At 41.7% G+C, this 25,686-nt stretch overlaps 1 protein-coding gene across 1 annotated transcript in view; it reads right to left on the bottom strand.

The window, feature by feature from the left end:
* Positions 1-25,686, bottom strand: part of ZCCHC2 (zinc finger CCHC-type containing 2) — a 57,931-nt gene that overhangs the window by 16,001 nt on the left and 16,244 nt on the right. Inside the window, exons 3-12 of the mRNA XM_060244370.1 lie at positions 19,937-20,042; positions 17,624-17,700; positions 14,638-14,709; positions 13,169-13,281; positions 11,570-11,664; positions 8,334-8,417; positions 7,298-7,355; positions 6,144-6,276; positions 3,396-3,460; positions 428-522 (exon numbers count right to left, since the gene is read on the bottom strand). Coding sequence (XP_060100353.1) covers positions 428-522; positions 3,396-3,460; positions 6,144-6,276; positions 7,298-7,355; positions 8,334-8,417; positions 11,570-11,664; positions 13,169-13,281; positions 14,638-14,709; positions 17,624-17,700; positions 19,937-20,042 — 898 coding nt within the window. The remainder of the gene's footprint in view (positions 1-427; positions 523-3,395; positions 3,461-6,143; positions 6,277-7,297; positions 7,356-8,333; positions 8,418-11,569; positions 11,665-13,168; positions 13,282-14,637; positions 14,710-17,623; positions 17,701-19,936; positions 20,043-25,686) is intronic.

The following is a 25,686-nucleotide window of genomic DNA, read 5'->3' on the forward strand; positions in this document are numbered from 1 at the left end:
GGAGAGAACTGTGCAGGGAAGGGCCCATCCTCCATCTCAGAAGTTGCCCAGTAAGAACAACAGGGGTGGAGGAGGGGAAGAGACAATCGCCAGGTTCCCGGCTAAACCTTTAGAATGTTCCTGGAGTCGGCTACGCGCAAGCAGGAGACCATGGGCGGGACTGCAGAGACCCCGACACAAAATATATTAGGTAGTCTATTCCAGAAGATTAACAATGTGCACTTTAATGATGGGAAGTAGACTTTTATTATATAATTAAGGGAATACTGCAAGATCTAGCCATCATAGTTTTCAACACCCTGCATACCTATTCCAAAGGCAAATGTAATACACATGGCACCTAGATGTTTACTCACTATACAGATCAAACAGCGTGCTATGAAGTGTTCCTTTATATTTAAAAAGATTCTTCAAATAAATCTCCTACCTTTTGCTGTTCCTGGGTGGAAGTGGTGACTCTCTGCAACTCTTACACAGTTAGCTCTGATGGTTAACCTGCTGTCTGTTTTCTTTACTTTATCTCTGAGAGGGAAACAAGGATTCATCAAAGGGATTAGTAGTAAGCTCTCACAGCAATACGATGCTAGTATGTTACATTCCAGGCAGCAAGATGCCAAGGCAACAAGAGAAAGTTCCGGGGACTTCAGTATATGGACGTTGCTTGTAGAAACTATAATCGCAACTGTAATTAGAGCACTGCTTAAGACGTCAGCATCTATGTGCTATGGAGCACCTCCTTTGCAAATATTTTTATAGCGAGTTCAGATGAAGACCCTTCCGTTAATACCTCAAAGGGGAGAAATTTGTGCAAAGCCAAGTTAAAACCACCAGAACTACCATAATGGCAAAGAAACAAGGAGATTCAGAAGCCCGTCTTTCAATTTGCAGAAAAACCTTTCAATTAAGGGAAGTGTTGTGTCTACTGTGCGATATCAGGTCAGGATTATGCTTCTTCTAAGAGAGCCTCTGCTCCATCTCATAAGCTCCTAGTCAAAAGGAAGCAAAAACAACCTGAAGGATTGTTCACTGACAAAGAATACACACCCTATTTTACCTTAGGATACTATGAATGGGGAAGGAAGAAGTGTGACTGGTTTTGGCAATGCTGCTGAAGCAATCTCAGTCAAGTGGCATTTACGCAACCTTTGGCATTAGAAGAAGCCTCCAGAGGGTCGCTTATCCATCCTAATCAGCCACAGGAACCTCCACCTACCCAAGAAGTGATCAGAGGGTGCCTCTTAATTATGTCTCCTGGATACTGAACATCTGTGGCATTATGCATTATTAGACAATGCTGCTGCTATCTTAAATGCTCAATCCTAGGTAAGGGAGAGTTATTGAGGGGCCCCAAGGCTGTTTCAGCCCCATTTAATATCATTTGTTAAATGTGCATATGAACATATGAAGCTGCCTTATACTGAATCAGACCCTCGGTCCATCAAAGTCAGTCTTGTCTACTCAGACTGGCAGCAGCTTTCCAGGGTCTAAAGCTGAGGTTTTTCATGCCTATTGGCCTGGACCCTTTTTAGTTGGAGATGCCAGGGATTGAACCTGGGACCTTCAGATGCTCTACCACTGAACCACTGTCCCTCCCAACATATGAATATATGAAACTGCCTTCTACTGAATCAGACCCTCAGTTCATCAAAGTCTCAAGCTGAGGTTTTTCATGCCTATTGGCCTGGACCCTTTTTAGTTGGAGATGCCGGGGACTGAACCTGGGACCTTCTGCTTACCAAGCAGATGCACTACCAATGAGTCACAGTCCCTCCCAAAAGAAATTGAAGGAAACTGATGGCTAGCCTATGAAATTTTTTCTTTAAACAAAAAAAAACCCCCCCCAGAATAAGGAAGATAACTAATAAGCAACAGTACAACTGCTGAACTTCTAAGACTCCCAGATCCTAGCCTACAACACTATACCACACTGGCTTTTGCTACAACTGGTGTTGCATATGAATAACTTGAGGCCGTCTGAAACACACTGAAATAAGAACTGTCTCCCAAAAGCAGCAGTGAGAATGAGAACAGGGAAGAGTCAGTGCCATCCCCTGGTGGGAAGAAGGGAGTGTGGGAATACATGAAACCAAATTTGGACAATCTGCCTCCAAAAAAGCCTTTGGTTTAGAGATGCAGGCCTATCATGGACAGGGGAAAACAGAAGTTACCAATGAGACCCAAACCACTGTTGGTGGTTCCAAAGGCTACCATAGAATCAAGATAAGAGGCTTGCCTTCAAAAATAATACATGCTGGCTGGTTCCGAGTTCCCAATGGAAATGGCAATCGCAAGCCTCACCTCTGCTTGAAACGGCACCTGTGCTGAAAACCCTTTGGGATTAAGTATCAGTACTGAGAGTCTGCAGCAAAGTCGGGGAACCAAGGCTGCTGCGTCACTGAGACAGCCTTTAGAAAAAGGCATTGGCAAGAGCAACGGGAGCTGAGATAAACAGAGAATCAGTTCTGACCCTGGAATCCAGGCAGTCCTCTTAGAGCAAGTGGCAAAATGAAGCTCAGCAGGCCTTAAGCATGATTAGTCTGTTGCCTCAGTAACAACCAGAACAGGAAATTCCACCCACTTCATCAGCTCTCCAAACTACAGGGACTGAAGAGGCCCAAACAACCCCGACAAAAACACTGACAGATTCTACAGGCTGTGACATTATGAGATTCACCAATGCAAGTCAAACAGAGGTGATGCTCGTCTGCATGGGGCATTTTGGTGCTGCAGGTCAAACATTTCTTAAAGAGCGCTTTAGTTGCCATGTCAGAGGGACTACAAGTGCTAAAAAAAACCAGAGGTGAACAGCCATCAAGTGAGACAGAAAATCTAAGACGTCAAGGCAATAAGGCCTTAAACAGAGCAACAATGTCCTGATACGTAACACCTTTCATAAAGAGCCACTAAGAAATGTGAGGCTCTGTTAACCCATGCATCCAAGGACTTCATCTAAGGGTAGCCAGGAAAAGGTTCCTTCAGTCAGGCACAGCTAAGCCTTTAAAAGAGCTTCCCATCAGATCACACCTCCATGCTTCTGGTCAGCAGAAAACACGGGCAAATTCAGATTTTCCCCACATCCTCTTCCCTTCAGCAGTCAACTCCTGAAAGAATGATTTCTATAAGTTCAGGACCCACAGGGACAAAAAGACATGTGGCTCAGGTTGGCACCCTGAAGATGGAGAATGGAACATAGCTGGGAGGCAGTGAAAATCCACACATCCTCTGAGGATGGTAGGCTAAATCCTACCTAAGAGCATCAAATCCATGGTTTTAAAAAATGTAACAAGATCAGTTTTTACACTAAAAGAAATCGAAATTCATTTTACATGTTCAACAGCTACATTACTGCTAAATGCCCAAGCGATACTGAGTATACTTTGAAAGTTAAAACCTACTTTTCTGACTGTGGCTTTCCTTTCTTCTTATTCATAGCAGGCAAACTCCTTTTCTCTCCTGAGTTCTAGAAAACAAAATAGCAGATCAGGAGCTTTCTGCTTAGGCCAAAATAACCATACTGACACTTAGTTACACATACATGAGAAAGTTAACCTGTTCAGAAAATAGGGTTGCATTTACCTGTAAGTGTTGTTCATAGATGTCTTCTGTGCAGGGACTGCATGTGCACAGCCAGCTGCAGTCTTCAAGGCAAGAGCACCCAGGTGGGGTGCGTTCTCCTCCAAAAGGAAGGTGGGCTTGGAGGAGCATGGCCTGGTGGCACCCCTGTAAACCAGGTAGTACCCTAGGCGTCTCCCTACCTGGCCTACTCCTACGTGTGGCCCTGTGAAGAGGGCAAAACTGACTGGGCCGTCTCAGAGCAGGCACTGTGCAAGAGGCATAACTATCCAGATTGGAGCTGGACCTCAAAGTCAATGCCATCAGAACTGTCCGAATCAAAGGAGGCCCGGAGCTTGAACCAAGGGTCAGAACCGAGAGGGATTGTGCAGATTATACTGACAGTTTCTCAGGCAGAGACAAGGAGAGCCGTCTCCCAAAGAGCTGTTGTCAACCACAAGGCTCTATCAGACTTTGCCCTTCAGTGTGGAGCACTGACAGATTGTACAGGCTGTGACATTATGAGATTCACCAGCGCAAGTCAAACAGAGGTGATGCTCGTCTGCATGGGGCATTTTGGTGCTGCAGGTCAAGCATTTCTTGAAGAGCGCTTTAGTTGCCATGTCAGAGGGACTACAAGTGCTAAAAAAACCAGAGGTGAACAACCATCATGTCAGATAGAAAATCTAAGATGTCGAGGCAAAAAGGCCTTAAACAGAGCAACAGTGACCAAGAGCAAGCTATGGAATACTAGAAACAGTGATCTATTCTCACAGCAGCAAAAAAACCCCACAACGGAATGAGATAATGGGGGTCCCTGCCCCTGGGCCACATGATGCATTCAGTGGGAAAACCCACATAAGTGCCATTCCCAGAGGCAGGGCACCTATTCTTGGAGCCTAAAGCTAGAATATAAAATGTCTGCAGCTGGCCTGTGCGTGCACAGTCCCAAAGTAGGGCTGCACAGTAGACAGACGATGAACAATACAAACTGTCCTCCTGAAGCAGAAATGGATACTTATTTACTGCCTCTTCTCCTGAAACCTGCCTCTTTCTCCTGAATAACCCAAGGTGGCTTACAAGAACACAGATTAAAGATAGAAACAAACCATTATAGAAATATGCAATACTTTAAAAGTAGTATCGAAATCAGTGTTTTTTTTATCATTATGCGAATGACAGAGCCCAGCTGCAACCTGTCTTAATCCTGTTAAAGTATTTTACATTTGGTATTTTATAAATCTGTATTAATCTATTTTTTGCATTTTATTGATTCAGTGTACTATAACCTCAGTTATTGTTTCCTGTAACTTTTATACATGCCTCATTAAAAAAAAGAGTTGACAGGATTACTGTTGCTTAAAATGTAAGAGTTATTTTATTTATTTATTCAAAATCTGCTCTCCCTGAAACAAGCTCAGAGCAGGTGACAACAATTTCAAAAACATACATTCTAAAGCATTCCGAACATTACACAAAGGTAATTAATCAGTTTCAGTAAATACAGTTATAGTACAAAAAAGTTGGATACTTTAACTTCAAGTCACAGACAGCCAAAAGGGTGGTGGGGGGGGAGGGGGCTGTTGGTAGCCCTTGGCTTCCAAGATCATTTTGCCTGTTACAATTCATACTATCCAGCACAAAAGCAATATAGAAGTAGTCCATGCAGTGTTCCTGGCTTTGGCAACAGTAGCAAAAAAATTTTGGGTGGTAGGGCAGGGGTTGGGGAACTTAATTAGATAGCTAATTAGATTACCAGTAGTTTAAGTAATCCAAATAGATGAGCCAGCCAATGCACTCTCCAGTCCAAGGAGGGAGGGAGGCCCAGAAGGGAGTCACGTGATATGGAGGAGCCACCTGGCAGTGGAGCAGGACACAAGAGAGGGAGGCGAGCCAGGGGTGGTGCTCCCCTCTCTGTGTGCCTGGCAGTGGTCTCTAATTCTCTGGGTGCCAGTTAGGGCAGCGAGCAAGGAACAGGCAGACAGGCCGCTCTGCAGTGCGCCTAGCATCATGTGACCCATGGTGGCTGGGTCACATGACTCCTCCCCTGGAGCAGGTGAGGAACAGCAGTATATAGGTTAAAAAGAGCCACACACAAACACTGAACACATGCCAACATTCCAAACGGCCATAGGAAATACTGGCACTCCATGTGTCTGCTGCAGCATGGCTAGGGCTTTTTTTGTAGCAGGAACTCCTTTGCATATTAGGCCATGCCCCCCTGATGTAGCCAATCCTCCTGGAGCTTACAGTAGACTCTGTACCAAGAGCCCTGTAAACTCTTGGGGGATTGGCCACATCGGGGGTGTGGCCTAATATGCAAAGGAGTTCCTGCTACAAAAATAGCCCTGACCATGGCCATTGCTCAGCTCCTCTATTAAGCAGCCCCATGTACCTGGCTAAGTACAAAACTACATTTGTCATCTCTTCTTTGTGAACAGGGAAGCCAACGGATAGAAGTTTCCACTGCAAAAGTTAAAATTAAAATCACTTGAATTGGTTACTTAAATTCATTGTAGTGCCACAGCTATTCATACGATGTTGCACATCTATTAAGTAACAAGTTGTGGAGGCCCACATTATGAAAATACCTGATCAAGTAGTGTACAGTGCTCTGGATGCTGCTGCATAGCACAGCTTTTCCTTCTCCAGTCTGCCATGCCGTTGTGTTCAGAATGTGCTGTATCGAAGCCATCCATGGCACAGCATTTTGTGTTTATTGCACTATTATGAAAGAATACATAACATTCTCACTACTGTTACGCTTTCAATCCAAAATATACATAAACCACTATCTTCTTTCCGCAAAAACATTTTTCATTACACTTTTCTAAACAGACTGTGTTTCTGACTCATCTGCAGACACAGGATAAACAGGGAGTGGTCCATGGGAGCCTGTTACAGGACATATGTAACTTTTTTTACCCATTCAAAGGTAGATTTGGGTTTTCCTAATTGATTGTTAAGTACAGAAAGTTACATAAGGCAGAAATTACTTCCTAAGGTGGGTCTGAGGGAGAGCTTGTGGCTCAGTGGTGGAGCATCTGCTTTGCATGCAGAAGGGTCCAGAGCACGGGTTAAGAGCCACACAGAATAAACATCAGATGTCTGAGAACCACAAGACATGAATGTCAGATGTTTGAGAGAAAGGAAGGAAGGAAGGAAAATAGGTGGGGAAGGGAGAGGCGGAAAGAAAGCAACTTTAAATACGTTCTCCAAGCCACTAGCTGGCTTGGAGAATGCATCTGAAGAGACAAATGCCTTCTACAAGCCAGTGGGGGCGTCGAGAGCCACAAAATATGTGTGAAAGAGCCACATGTGTCTCCCAAGCCACAGTTTGGCCGCCCCTGGTCCAGAGGTTCAATCCCCAACATCTCCAGCCACATGGAGCACATATCAGATGATGTGAAAGATTTCTGCCTGCAACAGTGGAGAGCTGCTGCAAATAGACAATAATGAATGATAGCCCTGCAATCATGCTGAAGACATCAGAGGATAATGGAGCATACGTCCTAGGTAAAAATTGGGCACTCTTGTTACTCTACCTGCAAAGCTGTGGAAAAATATTCTCTACAGTCATTTCTTTGTACTTTCTACACGCCCTGTCTTAGAAGGGCCTAAATGCTGACTTCTGGATTAACAGATCGAGTAAACTATTCTAAACCCATCAAAGGAACCCATCATGAATACATGTATCAAAATACTGATAAATCCACACATTTTTCTTAACAACAACAACACCTACTTGGCAAGAGGGCATTTCCCATTGTGTTTCTTATGGACCACTGTGTGCTGTATTATTTCTGGAAAAGAAAAATTAAAAACCAAAATGTATTGATGAGATTAACTTTTTAACCAACCAGGAAGCTGTCTTTTACTAACTAGGATTTGTTCAACATACTGACAGTTCTGCAGAAAGCCAAAATAATAAATAAATGGCATTCCGTGGGAAACTATGATTAATTAGCTTTGCATTGCATTCTTTTATTCCACACCATAACTGTCATCAATCACTGATTATCTATAAAGCATGCATGAAGCTGCCTTCAACTTAGCACAACAGTCTAAGAACTTTTCTTCAACCCAGCTTTTCAGGGGAATGTGAAGGCCTTCAGCGTACTCTTTCAAGTAACACTATGACATTCTTGCTTAGATTCTTATTATTTGAAGTTTATTATTACACTTATTTTAGCTGACTGAGTGCAAGTTGTTTGGATGCCCTGGTCGGGGGACCTGGAAGAGAGCACTATGTCTTCTGGACATGGAGCAGGTATCACTGGATGTGTGTGTGTGGGGGGGGGGGGGAGGTTTTTGTGAGTTTCCAGCATTGTGCAAGGGGTTGGACTAGATGACCCTGGAGGACCCTTCCAACTCTTGATTCTAACTGGAGCTTATTTGGTTAACGAAGCCAAATTGCCTTGACATTTCTTGTAAAGCCTCTAGTATTACAAGGTAAAATGACAGCGCACCCATAACATGTTTGCTCCCATATTGATTGAAACCCTGCTTTTTTGTTTGTGCAGCAAAGCTGTGCACATTCAACCGTAACCAAGTAATTGCAAACTTCTGATTCTCACAGCTGCTATACTACCTATGTATAAATAAAAAAGGCCCAAGTTGTCTGGGCCACGTGTGGCCTTATTTTAACTTCCCTATGATACATGAAGAGTTAATACTTCAATCCACATTACTGTTTGCCCTAAACCTTGACTTTCACAACAGCACCTACTCTTCCATATGCTAAGAAACCATACATTTAATCTTTTAACGTGTGATTTTACCTTCTTCCTGACTCGAAGCCTCTGAACTGTCCTCCTTGAAGTGTTCTGGTGTCTTAGATGTCTTTAAAGAAGACTGAAGGTTATCTGAAAAGTAATCATTGAATAGTTTCAAATACTCAATACCACAGCAGCTTACATTAGGGAAATAAAGTGAGATTTATGAAGGGCTATGAAAATTGAAAGTTTCAGCAAGTAGCTTTTGAGCACAGGCCTAAACACAGGGGAGTATTATCTAATAATGCATCATTTGGTGGGCTGCCAAATTTCTTTAAAATAGCAGCTTGCAGGGTTTCTTCATATTGCTTTGCATTCTAGCCCACATTTGGTGGTTTGAGACCATGTATACATTTTTGTATTGTTAACTCACATCCTCCTTATATAAGAAACGATTCTCTCATTAGGCGCAACATATACTCAGATGGCCCTAAACAGTATTCACTGAGCACTGGATGTCTCAAGGGTTTCGCTTCTGGGAATTCCTACCTGACAGTCTGAAAAGGGAGGGATGGTGGCTCAGTGGTAGAGCATCTGCTTGGGAAGCAGAAGGTCCCAGGTTCAATCCCTGGCATCTCCAAAAAAGGGACCAGGCAAATAGGTGTGAAAAACCTCAGCTTGAGACCCTGGAGAGCAGGGGAGGGACGGTGGCTCAGTGGTAGAGCATCTGCTTGGGAAGCAGAAGGTCCCAGGTTCAATCCCTGGCATTTCCGAAGAAAAAAAAGGGTCCAGGCAAATAGGTGTGAAAAACCTCAGCTTGAGCCCCTGGAGAGCCACTGCCAGTGTGAGAAGACAAGACTGACTTTGATGGACCAAGGGTCTGATTCAGGATAAGGCAGCTTCATATGTTCAATAGGTGTGAAAACAAGTCCTTTGGTGGCAGGTCATGAGAAAAACTGTGTAAAAGACAGTTAACACACACATACACCTCTCCACTGTGTTGGGCTTAAACAATTTATTAATACAAAAGAAATCAAAAGAAGTGTGGTGTCCAGATCATGTGACATAAAGGTATCACTTTGCTCTGCTTAGATCTCACTGCGTTCAGTTCTGAGCACCACAATTTAAGGATACAGACAAGATGAAACACATCTGGAGACCAAGTCCTATGAGGAAAGGTTGAAGGAACTGGATATGTTTAGCCTGGAGAAGAGACAACTGAGAGGTGATAGGGTCACCATCTTCAAGTACCTGAACAGCTGTCCTACAGAGGATGGTGCTGAGTTGTTTTCTATGGCTCCAGAAGGTTGGACAAAAACCAACGGGTTGAAATTAAATCAGAAGACTTTTTTGGCTAAACATTAGGAAGAACATCCTGACAGAGCAGTTCCTCAGTGGAACAGGCTTACTCGGGAGGCAGTGGGCTCTCGTTTGGAGGTTTTTAAGCAGAGCCTAAATGGCCATCTGACAGCAATGCTGATTCTGTGAACTTAGGCAGATCATGAGAGGGAGGGAGGGCAGGATGGGTTGCATCAGTGCTTTGTTCTCATGGCCCTTTTTTATACACCCAGGGAATACTGGTCATCTCTTTGGGGTCAGGCAGAAATTCTCCTCCAGGCCAGTTTGGCCAGAGATCCTGGAAGGTTTTTGGGTTTGTTTTTTGCTATATTCTGGGCATGGAGCTGGTGTCACTGGGGAGTGGGGGGGGGGGGGAGGCTTTTGAGAGTTTCCAGCATTGTGCAGGGGGCTAGACTAGATGATCCTGGAGATCCCAACTCTATGATTCTAACTGGAGCTTATTTGGACTTAAATTGCCTTCCTCTGAGCTAACACCTAAAATCTCCCCATCCTTTCACTGTAAGAGAACAGGAATGAAATCAGCATATTTAAATGCATCAGCTGTCAGCAGTATATTCACTGAGGACTTTGAATTAATATTCAAAGAATACAATTTTGAATAAGTTAGGTTTACTTATAATTCCCTTCAGTTGTTCTCACAGGGACTTTTTAATAGGAGTTTTCCAGCCCAAATGGAGTAGCAGGTACTGAACAGATTCCACCCCCCAAAAAGAACTGCAGGATATGCATGCATTATGATTCATCGTTTGAGACCCAGAATTCAGGTTTGTCAGCTGTAAAAAAAGCATGAGCTCAACAGGATCAGTCAGTTGTGCTAAGAAAGTACATGATATCATTTACTGGACATGGCCACCAGATCCAAAGGCCTACATCAGCCTTAAAGTAAAACACATCTTGTGTTGTCCCAGGACCAATCACTTAGCAGACTGCAATTTTCTATGCAATGCATGTTTCGAACTCAAATTTACCGTAAAACTGAGACAAAAAAAATTGCAGTACAAAGTGTTAATAACTATCCTCAGGCTCATACATAAAGAATATTTTATAAGAACACGTACTGCCTTACTGCTAAGATGGATTACTTGGATTTAAACAGATAGTCCCATGGAAGTCTAGTGTATCTGAAGTCAACTAACCTGACTCATGCATAAGGCTTCTGGGTCAAACTAATTCTTAATAAAATCAAAAGTATTGGTCTAAAATAATCCTGAAGACCCCCCCCCCTTTTTTTTTTACAGAGGCCTGAACAAAGCATGAACTATTATCACTCAAAGGCTTCCTGGTATTGAATTACAAAATGAGGAAGCCTTACTCCTTATAAGTTTTAGATGTTTAAAATCCTGGCCCAATCTCACAGCTGCTCCATACTTCTGATATTACCTAAAAACTCTATAGATGAGCATTTTCTAGGGCCCGTTTTGAGGCACTCCCCTCTGCTGTACTGCAAGGCAAATTTCTGCAAGTGCCCATGTATGAACGCTTATGCCCATGTATATCTAAATATGGTGGAATCCACTACTCATGTACTTTTACATTGTAAACTGTACTAGGAAGAATGCACTCATGTTATATTACCACTTCTGTCTAAATTTAACCCTTTGCAGTCTTATCCGAAATTTAGGCCAGAGATCTTATATAATTTCTCCTAGAAGATTCTCAGAGCCTTTGTATCTCATGCTGTGACCAGATTTTGTTGTTTAGTGATTAGAAAACATAAACCCCTTGCAACTGAAGATATATTGTAACTTGTTTTTATCTACACTGGGTTTTAGTCTTTTTAAATCAATTGACTTTACTGTTATGTTATCAATTTATCCGCTATTACTGTGAACTGACAACATTTCTGGCTTCTGCATTGAGCATCAGGCTTCTGATACAATGTGTAACAGGAGCTGCATATACACCTGTAATACCAGTCAGGAGAATACTCTGAAAGGTCTTACTGTGGCTGTGCAAAGTTTCTGATGACAGAGATTGAAAGAAGTTGTTCACACTCTGATTCTGTAGAAAAGCTTGTGATGTAGTTGCAAACAGTCGCCTAAAAATAAAGAGGAAATTTGCTTACGTGAAAGAAGTCCGATTAAGGTTAAGATTAGGTATTATTTTCTGTTACTTCTGCTAATCTCTCTGTCAGTGCAAACCAAACACCCCAAACAGTTCAGTGCATGAACTGTTCCTGCACAGACCCAAAGTACAGGACACCTATTGCTAACCTGACTCCAGCCCTCAAAATCCACACCGTATTCAAGGGTGGTAAGTTAATTTTTATGGTTTGAGAACAATATTAATACTTGATCCAGAATAAGGGTTACTTCACACATTATGCCATAGCAGAAGCATGCTTTTAACTCCAAGTACATATGGTAGAGAGCTTCAGTCTACTCTGGAATACATAACTAGACAATAACCACAAGTGAGAACTTCCATTTGGATGCAGTGCATATGTCATTGAGGGTGCTTGCCCCATCACCAGGAAGTCATGGGTTAAATTAAACATTTGTAGAATGGTATGTAAAAAATAACAGTAAAACTCAAAAATCTGCAGTTGTTTCCCATATTTTATACGGGTAACTGACTAGCTGCTTAGGTCTACAAGTGCTAAGTTTTATCTATAGGGGTGGAATTCTAGCAGGAACTCCTTTGCATATTAGGCCACGCACCCCTGATGTAGCCAATCCTCCAAGAGCTTACAAAAAAGAGCTTTGTAAGCTCTTGGCACAGAGTGGAGCCCTCTGCTCATGACCTGAATTCGATCCTGGTGGAAGTTGGATTCAGGTAGCCAGCTCAAGGTTGACTCAGCCTTCCATTCTTCTGAAGTTGGTAAAATGAGTACCCAGCTTGCTGGGAGGGTAAGTGTAGATGACTGGGGAAGGCAATGGCAAATCACCCTGTAAAAAGTCTGCCATGAAAACGTCGTGATGCGACATCACCCCAGAGTTGGAAACAACTGGCGCTTGCACGGGGGACTACCTTTTTACCTTAGATAGGTACTATCTTTTACCTATAGGGTGTGTGGCTCTTGGACGATTAGCTACATCAGGGGTGTGTGGCCTAATATGCAAAGGAGCTCCTGCTAGAATTCCACCCGTTTATCTATATAAACATTACATTCAACACATAAACAGGCAGAAGAGGGACGAACAAAGCGGATAGGCAGGGTAGGCATAACTCACACAAGCTTACAGTGCAATCATATGGCGTTATTTCAGTCTAAAGGCCTTTATTAAACATGCCTCCCCACCCCTACATATCTTCCCACATGTCCTAGAAATGCCAAAGTGGGAATACAAAAGCTGGTGTACAAATACAACGTCCACTGTTAGATACTGCCATCTCATGCAGCTCTCCGGCCCACCTTTAAAAATGTATCATACACAATGTACTTAGAGTGACCAATACAACTACGCAAATTTCATGCTTCCCTTTTTAAGCAGCCAGCTTTCAAGTAAATATATTAACTACATGCAAACACATAACTGACAGCAAGCCAAACTGAGTATTTTAGTAAATACTGGTAAATAGCCTTCACTCCATTCTGTTACCTTATCAAAGGTTCAAAATCTGCATGCCGTCTTTCTTCGTGTTTCTGGAACCCCTGATTTAGTGCTCCTAAAATTGTCTTGTCAAATGCTTCAGAAGAGAGTTCCTTTGGAAGCTGAAGAGGCAAGAAATGTTAATTACTGAGAAATAAAATTAATCTGCATTAAAAGTAGTTTTTTTAAAGCCCTAAGGAGGAAAGGCTCCATACCTCAAATTCTAATTGGTTCAGGACCACCTGGATCTCTACCAAGACAGATGGATGACTTATATAAAAAATCCAAACAAAAACCCTACCTCACACAACAGAACCAGTGATCTCTTAAATTACAACTAAAACCAGGATTAGGTTAATTAATATTTAAGTGCTGGTTAACTGCAAGGTTTTCGTGACGAATACAACTCCTTTCTAGCAAGACAAAGCTATCACAGTTTTCCTGTTTTGTAGCCAATTCTTTTTTGTTGTTTATACCTTTCAGAGAGCAGCAGGACTGAAACCCCACTACCAAACCATCTGGAAAATAGCGAGATTTCATATCTGAAACCATATTGAGAAACTACCCTCTAGATTTCCCACTTCACAAACATTTTATCTCAGAGTGGTCTTGTGTATATGAATACAGACCTCCTAAAAACACAGAAAAAGACAGAGGCATCGAGGATACAGCAAAATAACATTCAGTTAATTTTCAAGATACATATTTAGATGTTTACATGTTACTGAAGCCAAACCCCCTTTTCAGTCTAAAATTCTATTTCAACTATAATGCAAGGACCATTTTCATAAATATTCTGATTTATATCTTGATTGTTGCCTTTACATTTTCTACAGCGTCATCTAGTCCAGCCCCCTGTACAATTGCAGGAAACTCACAAATACCTCCCCCCTAAATTCATAACTCCCTCCTAAGTTCTGCCTAAGTTCTCAGAATCAGCATTGCTGTCAGATGGCCATCTAGCCTGTTTAAAAACTTCCAAAGGAAGAGAGTCCATCACCTCCCAAGGAAGCCTGTTCCACTTAAGAACCTCTCTTAACGGTCAGAAATTAGGTCTGCAAGTTGCCAAGTTCATCTGGCCCTGAAGACTTAGTTTCATTTAAAGAAACTAGGTGTTTTATGTACTACCCCAATGCCAATCCTAGCCTGCAACTCCCTTCCCTTATTGTGTGTTCTATTTTTGCTATACTGAGCACCTTTTCCCTCCCAAGAGAAAACTAAGGAAAAGTAGGAATTGAACAATTCTGCCCTCTCTTCATCACCTGTTGCAATTTCACTTTCCTGTCCCACAAGGGGCCTACCATGTCCTTGCTCTTTTTCTTACTTTGAAAAAAAGAAAAGAAACCCTCTGTCTTGTTTTTAGCATCTCTTGCTAGTCTCAGCTCATACTGAGATTTTGCTTTCCTAACTTTCTCTCTACAAGCACTGGTTATTTTTTAAGGATTAAAGATCACGCTGCATCTTCTTTAAACACTCACTTTTAGAAGAAATTCCTGTAGCTCTTGGTGTGTTTTTGTTACACAGGATATAGAATGATCAGACCAGGTTACCTGATGAAAAGAAAAGCAGTTATAATGCAACCCTTGTCTTTTGTAGGACTAGCATCTATCACATTATCACTATCCAGCCCAGTCTTTCGAGGCCTGCTCTCTGTGACTCACGTGCAGAGGTAAAGAGGGTGGTAACAGGAAACAGGACACCACACCAGTTAAAAGTCTTCCCCCTTGAGGCTTGCATGGCCTGAACCCTCCTTTCTTTTTGCCACCAAATCAAAACAACTGTTTTTACCCAGGCTTTCATAGGTGGCTGATCATCTTAATTGGTTTTACAATCTGCATCTAGCTTAAGGACTAATATGGATCAATTAGAAGATGATATTGGATTTCTATCCTGCCCTCCACTCCGAATCTCAGAGCGGCTTACAATCTCCTTTATCTTCCTCCCCCACAACAGACACCCTGTGAGGTGGGTGGGGCTGAGAAGACTCTCACAGCAGCTGCCCTTTCAAGGACAACCTCTGCCAGAGCTATGGCTGACCCAAGGGCATTCCAGCAGGTGCAAGTGGAGAAGTGGGGAATCAAACTCGTTTCTCCCAGATAAGAGTCCGCACACTTAACCACTACACCAAACTGGCTCTCAAATTAGGCTGCCAAATCTTTTACGCACCTGTTAATTTTAATGATTTTATATTTTGTTTTGTGAACTGCCTTGAACAAGTCTCTGAAGAGGTAGAACAGAAGTGTTTTAAATAATTTACCCAAGTGTTTTAAAATTTAAATATTGTTCAATTTTTATGTTCGACTAATTGTTGGAAGCCGCCCTGAGCCACTTGTGGGAAGGGCGGGATATAAATCCTAAATAAATAAATAAATAAAATAATTTACTTAGGGTGGCATACATTGTTCCCCCACTGACAACTGATTCCTCCCAAACAACCTATGTGGCACGACAGGCTGAGAGTACAACTGGTCCAAAGAGTGTAGTGACTTTAATGGCTGGAGAAGGATCTAGACCTAGCCTTAACTGAACATCCAAACCTCTATGCTGGCTCTCTTCAAAATGACACAACAACAGCAAATCATAACAGTCGCTCACACAAAGTTTTTGGTGATCAGAAGCTTGGTAATCATAAAGTCACAAATCTGTGTCCCATTTCCATATTGATCATTATTTCTCAACCACTGCCCTGAACACTGCAATAGACAACTTGAAATATTCAATTTCATTTCTGGGTGACTGCAGACAATATTAGCGGAAAGAAATTTGTTAAAATATCAGCTTTAAGTTCAAAATACCCTAATGTTTTCAAATATACCTCCACAGAATTTCAAAATGTTAGAATACTTTGTATTTCAAGTTCACATGTTTCCATGATGTTTTGTTACGGGGAAAGTCTCTTACTACAAATATGTATGTACTGTTCAACACTGCTGGATCAGGCATCTAACTGTAACTGGTTTTATCTATGTACTAGTATACATTTACAAACTGTGATGCTGTCTGTGTTACTCTCTCATCTCAGTTTCGTACAAGACGACTGTTATAAGGCATGTACCATGTGTAAGAGAGCCTCAATCCTCAGTTGTTGCTTGAAGTTAGAGGGATTGCTACCGTCATGCACATTCTTGCATTTTGTACTTCCCCAGTGAACTGTCTTGTTGCACAGCAGGTAGAAAAGAGGTTGTAAGCAGTGTTCCCTCGAAGCTGAGTTAGTGTGAGCTAGCTCTTTTTTAGCCTCCAGCTCACACATTTTTGTCTTAGCTCAGAAAAAATGTTTCCAGAGCAAACTAATTTATGCATTAGCTCACAACTTTAATACCAGTAGCTCACAAAGTAGATTTTTTGCTCACAACTTAGAGGGAGCATTGGTTGTGAGCAGTATGCCCCAGTAGATCAGGGGGTAAGGAAGCTGGATTTCAGGCTGCCAGAAGCCACTGTTGCTATCAAGTCCAGCTAACATATGAGGACATAAAACATTGAAGTTGCCTGGCACAAGCCTTAGAACAGTCTTCTTGTGTGGAACTGAGATGAGAAAGTCAAACAGTCAGCAGTAGGGTCTGCAAATGCGTATTAACAGAAGAAGCATTATGCCATTTAGGAAGAGACTCTCGCTCCCTATATTGCCTGTAGCTTCTTCAAAACATTACCTCTGTGGTAACTTATACAATTTAGCTGCTTCCAGAATTTCTGGCCACCATTTGCAGATCCCCTTTGTCAGCTTCAGACAAATATAGGTGTATTATCTCAAAACTGAAGAACAGACATGACCTACAAAATACATCAAAGGAACATCTAGAAGCATCAGCCTCCCACACAAATAGCATGCAGCAGCTACAGTGTCAGACCAAGATCTGGGAGACCCAGGTTTGAATCCCGTTTTGCCATGAATCCTTATCAAGTAACTTTGGGCCAGTCACACTCTCAGCCTAATCTACTTCACAGGGTTGCTGTGAGGATAAGCTACCTTGGGTCCCCACTGGGAAGAAAAGTGAGGTAAGCAAATAAATATTAAGGCTCTGAGTATGCCAAAGGGGTCTTTAGCTCAAACCCTATTCCACCATCCCTATAGACTGGTAGATGAGAAGATAGGCAAACCCACACAATGGGACCAGCCACAGCTATGATTTAAAGTTCTGCAAACATAGAATAATAATTTTGAAAAACCCTAATCTGATGTTGTAACCTCACTTCAGAGTTCAGGTAGCATTTTGGATAGTTGTAGAAACCTATGAGGATACTGAACTTCACAGTAGCAGCTGCCAATACCGGGCAGAACTAAGCTGCAGCTACTGGTAAGGCAGAGAGAAGGCAGAGATGCAACTAATAGTTGGGAGAGAAAGAAGAAATATAAGCTATTCCCTGCTCCACAAAGCCCCACAGGTTCCTGTTTTGTATACTGCTGCTTTACACCTCATATTATAACTCTGAACGCTACATATTTGTAAACACAGAGAGATCACTCACTTTGAAAGTATATTCTAGATGTTTGTCAGCCCTTTTCCTTGGTGCACCCTTCAGCATTATCTTCTCAATATGCACAGCTGAAAGAAATATAATTTCACATCTTTAGCGTGTAAGCACTTTCCACAATTATCATCTGTTAAGGATCCCTAATTCTGCCTGAACACTGTGGTCCTAAGGCCTTCAACAACATTTCTGGCTACAACACATCAGTGTCTCATTATAACGATGGTCTTGAGAAGTTGTATCATCCTAAAACTGAATCAGTATCATCATGCAATGCAGACATTCCTCTGTCTTCTGATCAGCTTGTGCAAGTACCATGGGCAGAGAACCATAGACATTGGTCACAAAGCTCTCCAGTTTATAACTTTAACAGCATTATCTGTATTCTACCTCCTTAGCTCAGTGGCAGGCCAGAATTACCCGGTAATTCTGAACTTCATGTTAAGGACCTAGTCACAGTTTGAAGCATTTCGGAGAATTTGCATTAAAAGGACAATGCACAGTTTTGAATTACTTTCTTGTATCTTTTTAACCACCGACATTTATCAAAATGCAACCGTCTTTGCATCTAATTATTCATTCTAAGGAAAATGGAACATCCATTTCTATCATGAAACCCAGAAAGGGACATGGCATGCAAATTACATTAGAGCAATAAGATAAGGGTACTCAGCAGTTACCATGAAAGCAGAACCAGCTGAGATTCTACTGCAAAAAGAGACATATGAGAAGGCACCCTTCAAACAGATTCAGTAGCCTCTCTTCTAGTGAGTACTTGATACAATTTGTCTAATGGTATTGGAGCACTACATTCTTCACCACTCTGCAGAGTACACTTATCTTGGTTCTATGGCGACAAAAAGGCCAGCCTATGACGTTTTTGCCATATTTCCTTCAGTATATTTACATTTAGTAACACATGTAGTAGATTGATTTTTGTTATTTCTGTGAAAAAATTAATTTCTGGGTATTTAGGGGAGTAAAACAGGAAGGCCGGGGAAGGTTACAGACAGTCGCTAATGCATATCATATGACTCAACAACTCTCAATCTAATCCACATGAATATGTACATTTGGTGCTAATACTGTTTTATCTTGAATCATGGTTGTTACAGTTACCAAGAGATTCCCACATATTCCAAGTACTATGGACGCTACAGATACGCATCATCAATTTTTACTGTCTACTTGGTGACCATCACCGTGATGTTACCAAAAATCCAAGAATTACGATAATCTACTGAACCTAGCTCTAGATCTTTTCCAAGATTTTTAGACCACCAGTACATTGAATTGTAGAATGTGCCCAATTGAAACCACCATCTATGATGTATAACCTGCCTATTGTTTTAACGTACGATCTTATATTGTTTTGATTTTAATTGTAAGTTTTAATTGTTGTTATCTACGTTGTCATCCGCCCTGAGCCTGTTTCGAGAAAGGGCATTGTTGCAGGAAAAATTGAAAATTGGTTCACTTACTTCACAATTTATGTCTTTATACTGTTTAGAACATTTAGAGAATTATTAATGCTTAGGAGCGTCTAGATTTTAGCTGCTGATTAATTAAGAAACTTAGAGTAAGCCTAACTACTGAAATTGTTAACTATCAAACCTGGAAGTATTTTAATGCTATTAACTGGATCTTAATTGTATAAGAGTTTACCTAACTGTATAGCGCTAACTGGAAGTATAATCTGAATTTGTTTGCTAACTGTTCTTGCCTTCCTATTAATAGCATAAGTCTGCTGTTCTCTGAGAAGAAAGTTTATTTCTTGTTTATGAAATCTGCCACTGGGTCTCACGTACTAGTTCTATGGGAACGCCATATTGTTTGGGATATTGTGGTTATAGGAAGGGCTTATGAACTATAGAAAGAGAAATTTTCTCAACAGTCATAATATAAATTAAATAAATAAATAAGATTGAGGTCATGTGCAGGTGCCCAACTCCAAGTGTGGGACTGCACAGAGACCACAAAGAAGATCCCACAGCTTGCCAGCTGTGGTAACAACTGCGCATTAAACTGGCACTGATGTTAAAATAAAACAGGCTTATCTTTTATATCCTGGTTAAACCAGAAGCTGGGATTAGCCATAATTTCCAATATCAGCAGGATTCCCAGTCCAGGAGCAAAGGGATGAGGGGAAGAAGCACAATATCCTATAACCCACCCCATGAGCGATGGCTGAACTGGCCCCCTGTGCCATTCTCCTTGTATGCAAGTGGCAAAAGAAGCTGTGCTTACAGCTAGTGAACAGGACAAGTAAAAAAATGCGGAAGACAAAGTATGAGATTTCTGTCAGCATACCTTCTTGCTGTGGTCGGTGGGAGGCCATCATAAGTTTATCGTGAAGCACTGCTGTTTGTTCATACAAACTGTTCTCATTACTTGTCAGGCAGTTATGGCAAAAGTTCTAAAGTGAAGACAGAAAAGTCAAGAAACAAGTTTATTTAGAAACATCAAAATCTGATAATGGAAAGACTTTAAATAATGTGCATATGAGAAGGCAAGCACTACAAAACTTTATCTGTGTACAATTTAGAACAATTCAGTCTTTAGAATGCAGCTGGATCTCTACACGGCTACCAAAAATACATTCAACAAGTTTTAAATAGGACCAGTGGTCTAATAGTTCAGAACAGTCTTCCCGCATCTTGAAGAACAAATGTATTAGCTAGCAATAAAATGCTGTCAATTTAACATCTGTCAAACATCTAGAATGGCCGGTTAACGGCACCTACAATTCTTTGCGCACTTGATTTGCTTGATACAACTGTCTCTAGGCAGGCTACCTGCCTTTCCATCATTCTACCTTTCCTTAACATGTGCAGGACCCGAAGAATGCCACAGGGAGGAATCTGCCTGGAACACAGAAGGTTGTTCAACATCTCCAACATCCCAGGTTCAATCCCCAACATCTCCAATTAAAAGTAACCAGGTAGGAGGTGATGAGAAAGCCCTCCACTGGAGACTCTGCAGCGACCTTGCCAGTATGAGTAGACGATACTGACCTTTCTGGATCAAAGGTCTGTTTCAGTATGAGACAATTTCATGTGCTCAGGTGAGAATGTCTTCCTTTATGTGTCTCCAACACATTCTCTAAAAGGAGAACTCTGAACATCAAGCTATACCTCAGGAATTTCCTGTGATGGGTATGAGTCTAAGAAGAGTCAGCAGGACTATAAAAGGCTGCTGGAATTATACAACTAGGAAAGGAGTCAGTAACACCAAATGCCAAAAGAGGCCAGTGGTCTATCTAGTCCAGCAACCCGTTTCACACTGTGGCCAACCAGTTGCCCTGGAGGGCCAAGAACCTAGCAGAAAGACCCTGATATTGCCACTCAGCACAGTCATTCAATGCTTTGCATACAAAGGTTGCCTTTTGTCACCAAGGCTAGTAGCCACTGATGGATCTAGGTTCCATGAATATGTCTAATTCCCTTTTACAGCTAACTTATTTGGGACAGAAACTGATCATGTATGATACGAAGCAGCCTTAAGGTAAAATAATGTAATTACATTGTGGAGATTTTTTTTTTGCCATCAACTCATGGCTGATTTATGGTGACCCTGTTGGGTTCTAAAGGCAAGAGGCATTCAGAGGTGATTTGTCACTGCCTGGCTTCACCCCATGACCCTGGCGATCACCCATCCCAATACTGACTGGGGCTGACCCTGCCTAGCTTTTGAAAGCTGTTGAGATCAGGCTATCCAGGGCCATCTGAGTCAGGGCCATTACTACACTGTACAGCCTACTAAATCCCAAAATTTGATGCAGTCCATGATACAGTCACAGTCATCTCTGTATTAAAAGCCCTGCAGTGTTAATAAAGGAAAAAAAGGGGGGAGGGAGGTTTTACAGCTACCAGTAAGCACCATTTTCTTTCTCCCCATTTGCATTTCACTATTTCTCTTTGCATATTTTGAGAACATAGACATATACACACAACCTGCAACACAAAAGAGATCAGACAGAAATCCAAAATTTTTTTTGACAAGCAATTCTAACAAAAAAACATTTAGCTTCAAATGTTTCACCTGTCAGTGTCTGAGGCACTGAGACAGAACAAGGTAGCCATTTAAAAACTAAACATACTGTGTAATCTACTTGAGAGGAGTGCTGTATTATATAGTCTTTAAAGTGCTAGAAGACTTGGTTGCATGGATATTCTAGCATTAATTTTTGTGGATATTCTTTTCTTATTCACTTTGAAAGTACAAGAGACGCATCCTCTTATACATTAGAGCCACAAAAATATGCTGAGATGGAGCAGGAGTATTACAGTTAAGGCATTTTCTCAAAGCTACCTCCCAAGATTAGTTAGGAGTAAAGGGATCATTTTGTCCTCTAAGAAGCAGGTCTCAGTACACCAATAGGCAGCCCCAGGCCATTGAATTCTTATTATGCGCTGCTCTCAAACACAAAATTGGTAACAGCAAGTAGCAAATCTCCAATTCAAAAAAAGTTTTCAATGTAGTCTCAAAGACTCCTACAAAGTTTATATTTGTAGAAGACAGAAAAAGACTATTAGGATAAAATGGGTCTCAGAAGCTGGTCAGTTTGGAGGAAAAGTATTTCAACAAAGGAGGGATACGATAAAGGATAATGAGATAGCAAACTGTGTAGAGGGCAAGTTTTTGAAAAACACTTTCTCATAATACTGGAATTCAGAGCCACCATTTGCTGAGGACAAAACACAAAGGGGGGCAAATTTTCTTCTTGTCCTACATTGAAGATATCCAGAAGTTTGTTTAGCCACTGTTGGAAGGAGGATGCTGGGGAAGATGAACCCTCAGTATGATCCAGCAGTGTGCTTACGTTTTTAACTTTTCATCAACTAGAGCTGACAATATACCCATCAACCGAGCAGTTAAATATTCCATGAAATCAAGAATACGTATGCCACAACATAGCAGCAATTTGCATTTTTTATTTTATTATAATGGCATTATCAATAACTCCCTTAAACAAATTTTCAACTTTTTTTCCGAAGTTGCTACTTTATTTCCTTTTTTTTTTAAAGAGTAACATTTTGTTACCTTACCATAGGCAGGTTTTTGTTCCACAAAGGCAAAGAAAGTGTTTACTGAATAGTTCACATTTATTTCGCATTACCGCAACTTTTAACAAAATTAAGTTATTTATAACTTTTTTTGGAAATTTAACTTCCGTAAGAGGTAATTTGTTTTTTAATCTGCGTAAGTATTTGGATTATTACTATAACAAAATCTACTTTAAATACTTATTCTAGATCACTATTTGACCAGGTTTTTTTTTTGACCAATCAAATGTGCAATTTTGGTTTCAGTTTAAGCTTCAAATTAATTACAGCTTTTCTGATCAGGTCTTTTTTTGACCAATTAAGATGTGCAATTGTGGTTTCAGTTTAAGCTTCAAGTTAATTACAGCTTTTAAAGTTGCCAATGTAATTTTAGTTTACACCTACATACAAAAACAAACTGAAAATGCTGCCTAAAGTTATGAACAGGTGTGTGCCTTCAAGCAATGCAGGTTGCCTCAGAAAGAACAGGAAACTTGCGAGAAGCAGGAAACCAGTAAGGACTTGCAGAGTACTTGCAGGACTTTCCAGGGGTTTTTTTGAGGGTAGAAAAATCTCCCATTGGTTGATTAAAAAGAACACAAACACACTAGGGTCCAGATTCAGAATGAGATATGTGATGGTAAATTCCTGTAGCTTGGGCTACATATAGCTCTGGTATGGTATTTGTGGCTCTTCATAGCACTGTTTCACAATGTGACACCTGCCCCATATTTCAGAAATGTGGAAAAGGCCTATGGCTAGCAGCTGGTTTCTACCTTGAAACAGCTGCAGCCATGGGAACAGGTAATCTGCAAGCCTCATGCTGGGGATGGAAGTGTGGCTCTTTTGGTTGATGGCAATTGCAAATGTTGCTCTCTTCAAGCTGTAGGGCAGGGGTCCTCAAACTACGGCCCGCTGAGGACGTTTATGCGGCCCGCCGGGTTATGGCAAAATCAGACCGGAAGTGACGTTCGACCTAAACTCGCGTTAGCAACGCACACTTCCAGCACTGGGCTGAGGCGGCGGAGACAGAGTGTGAGGTGATACCGAGGTGAGGTGAGTTCCCAGGCCGGGGTGTGTGGTGTGGGGAAGGGAGAGAGATGCAGAAGACGGAGAACTGACGGCCCGCGGCCTTGTACAGTAACGGCGGTCCGGCCCTCCAACAGTCTGAGGGACAGTGAACTGGCCCCCTATTTAAAAAGTTTGAGGACCCCTGCTATAGGGTGACAATTGCTAGTTTGGGGCTATTTCCAAAAACATATTTCACCACCACCTTTTAAATATTGTGACCTGATTTGATAGCTGCATACATACATCTTAGACTGGGGTGGCCAAATCTGCTTAACGTAAGAGCCACACAGAATGAATGTCAGATGTTTGGGAGCCACAAGACAGGAAGGAAGGAGAGGAGGAGGGAGAGGTGAAAAGAAAGCACCTTTAAATGCATTCTCCAAGCCACCAGTTGACTTGGAGAAGTGATTTAAAGAGAAATGTCTTTTCCAAGTTGACTAATGGGACAGTGGGGGCTTCGAGAGCCACATGTGGCTCCTGAGCTGCAGTTTGGCCACCCCTGTCTTAGACAGACATCTACTAGTTGGATGTATTCTCAGAGCCGTCTAAGTTCCCCATTATATGGGAAGGGTAAGCAACAGCATATGGCTCAGCTAAAAGCCACGGGGTTATAACCAGATGCAGCATTACTGCTAGGGAAGCAAGTTAAAATGCTTTCTACCAACTTAGTTTAGCCTAGAAAATACCCTCGACTACTCTAGCCACCAGGAGGACCCATCCTACAGTAGCCTCATGACTAGACCGCTGTAGCACATTCTAGATAAGTCTCCCCTCAAAGAAGTCGATGTTGCAGCTCAGGCAGCATCAGCACAGGAGCTAGGTGGAGCATGCATACTACACCCATTCTGCAGTTACTCCACTGGCTGCCTGACAGCTACCATAAGCAGACTCAGTTCAATGTATGAGCCATTGCATGTAAAGCCTTGGACCCTCAGATCTGCATGACATACCTGCCTCTCCTATGCTTTACCACAACTGCACATCTGAGCAGGGCCATCTGCAGGAACCACACTGCAAATGGGAAAGACCAACAACTACCTGCAGATGCACAGTCTCTGGAGCAGCCTCAACCTTGTGGAATGCAATACTTGAGGTGGCCATGAAGGCTCCTATGTTTCTGGCATTCTGCAAATTATGTCAAGCAGAATTTTTCAGATCATTTTTATAGAAACAATATTACAGGAATGGCTCAAGAGACGTTTCAAGTAAAGGAACAGATCTGCAAACTTAACCACGATATTGTTTGTATTATTTGTTGCTCTATGTCTTATCCTGCTAGTGCATTGTACTTTTACTTAATTGCTCATTTAAAATGTCATGTTTAATAATTATGCTTTGGCCAAATTTCTGAAATCCCAGTCTTATCGTATTGCTTATTAAATGCCTCATCCCATTGATTGCATTCACCTACACTATGCAATCTTATCTAAAGTTTCTCCAAGAAACACAGACTGTAATTAATGTAAAGATCAAGACAGGTAGCACTGTTAAGTCTGTATCACTGTTAGTCTGTAATCACTGCTAAAACTTATACCCTACACAAATTCTATTAGTCTTAAAGGTGCTACTGGACTCTTATGCTTTTCTATATTTAATGTAAGTAACAGTCTGGCTTCCCCTGCCTACCAGCTAAAGTAATGGAAGCGCCATTTTAAGGAAATGCAGAAAAACCTCCCATGGTCTACCCCTAATCCAAATATCCAACTACTATGTCATCATAAGGCAAAGATTTTTCTCCCTCATGAGCAAGTGTCCAGCAGCATCTTAAAGACTAACAAAATTTGGGGCAGGGTGAGCAGCAGTGACTCACAGCAGCTCATCACCTGCCACAAACTTAAGTCTTGTAAGCCTTGCTCTTTTGATACAAACAGGCCCATCTTGATTGACCTGCCCCTCATTTGGGGACGTGGAAAGACGTCCCAGGCAGCAGCAGGAAAGCTCTGC

Source organism: Heteronotia binoei, chromosome 7, assembly GCF_032191835.1.
Source record: "Heteronotia binoei isolate CCM8104 ecotype False Entrance Well chromosome 7, APGP_CSIRO_Hbin_v1, whole genome shotgun sequence".
NCBI lineage: Eukaryota > Metazoa > Chordata > Lepidosauria > Squamata > Gekkonidae > Heteronotia > Heteronotia binoei.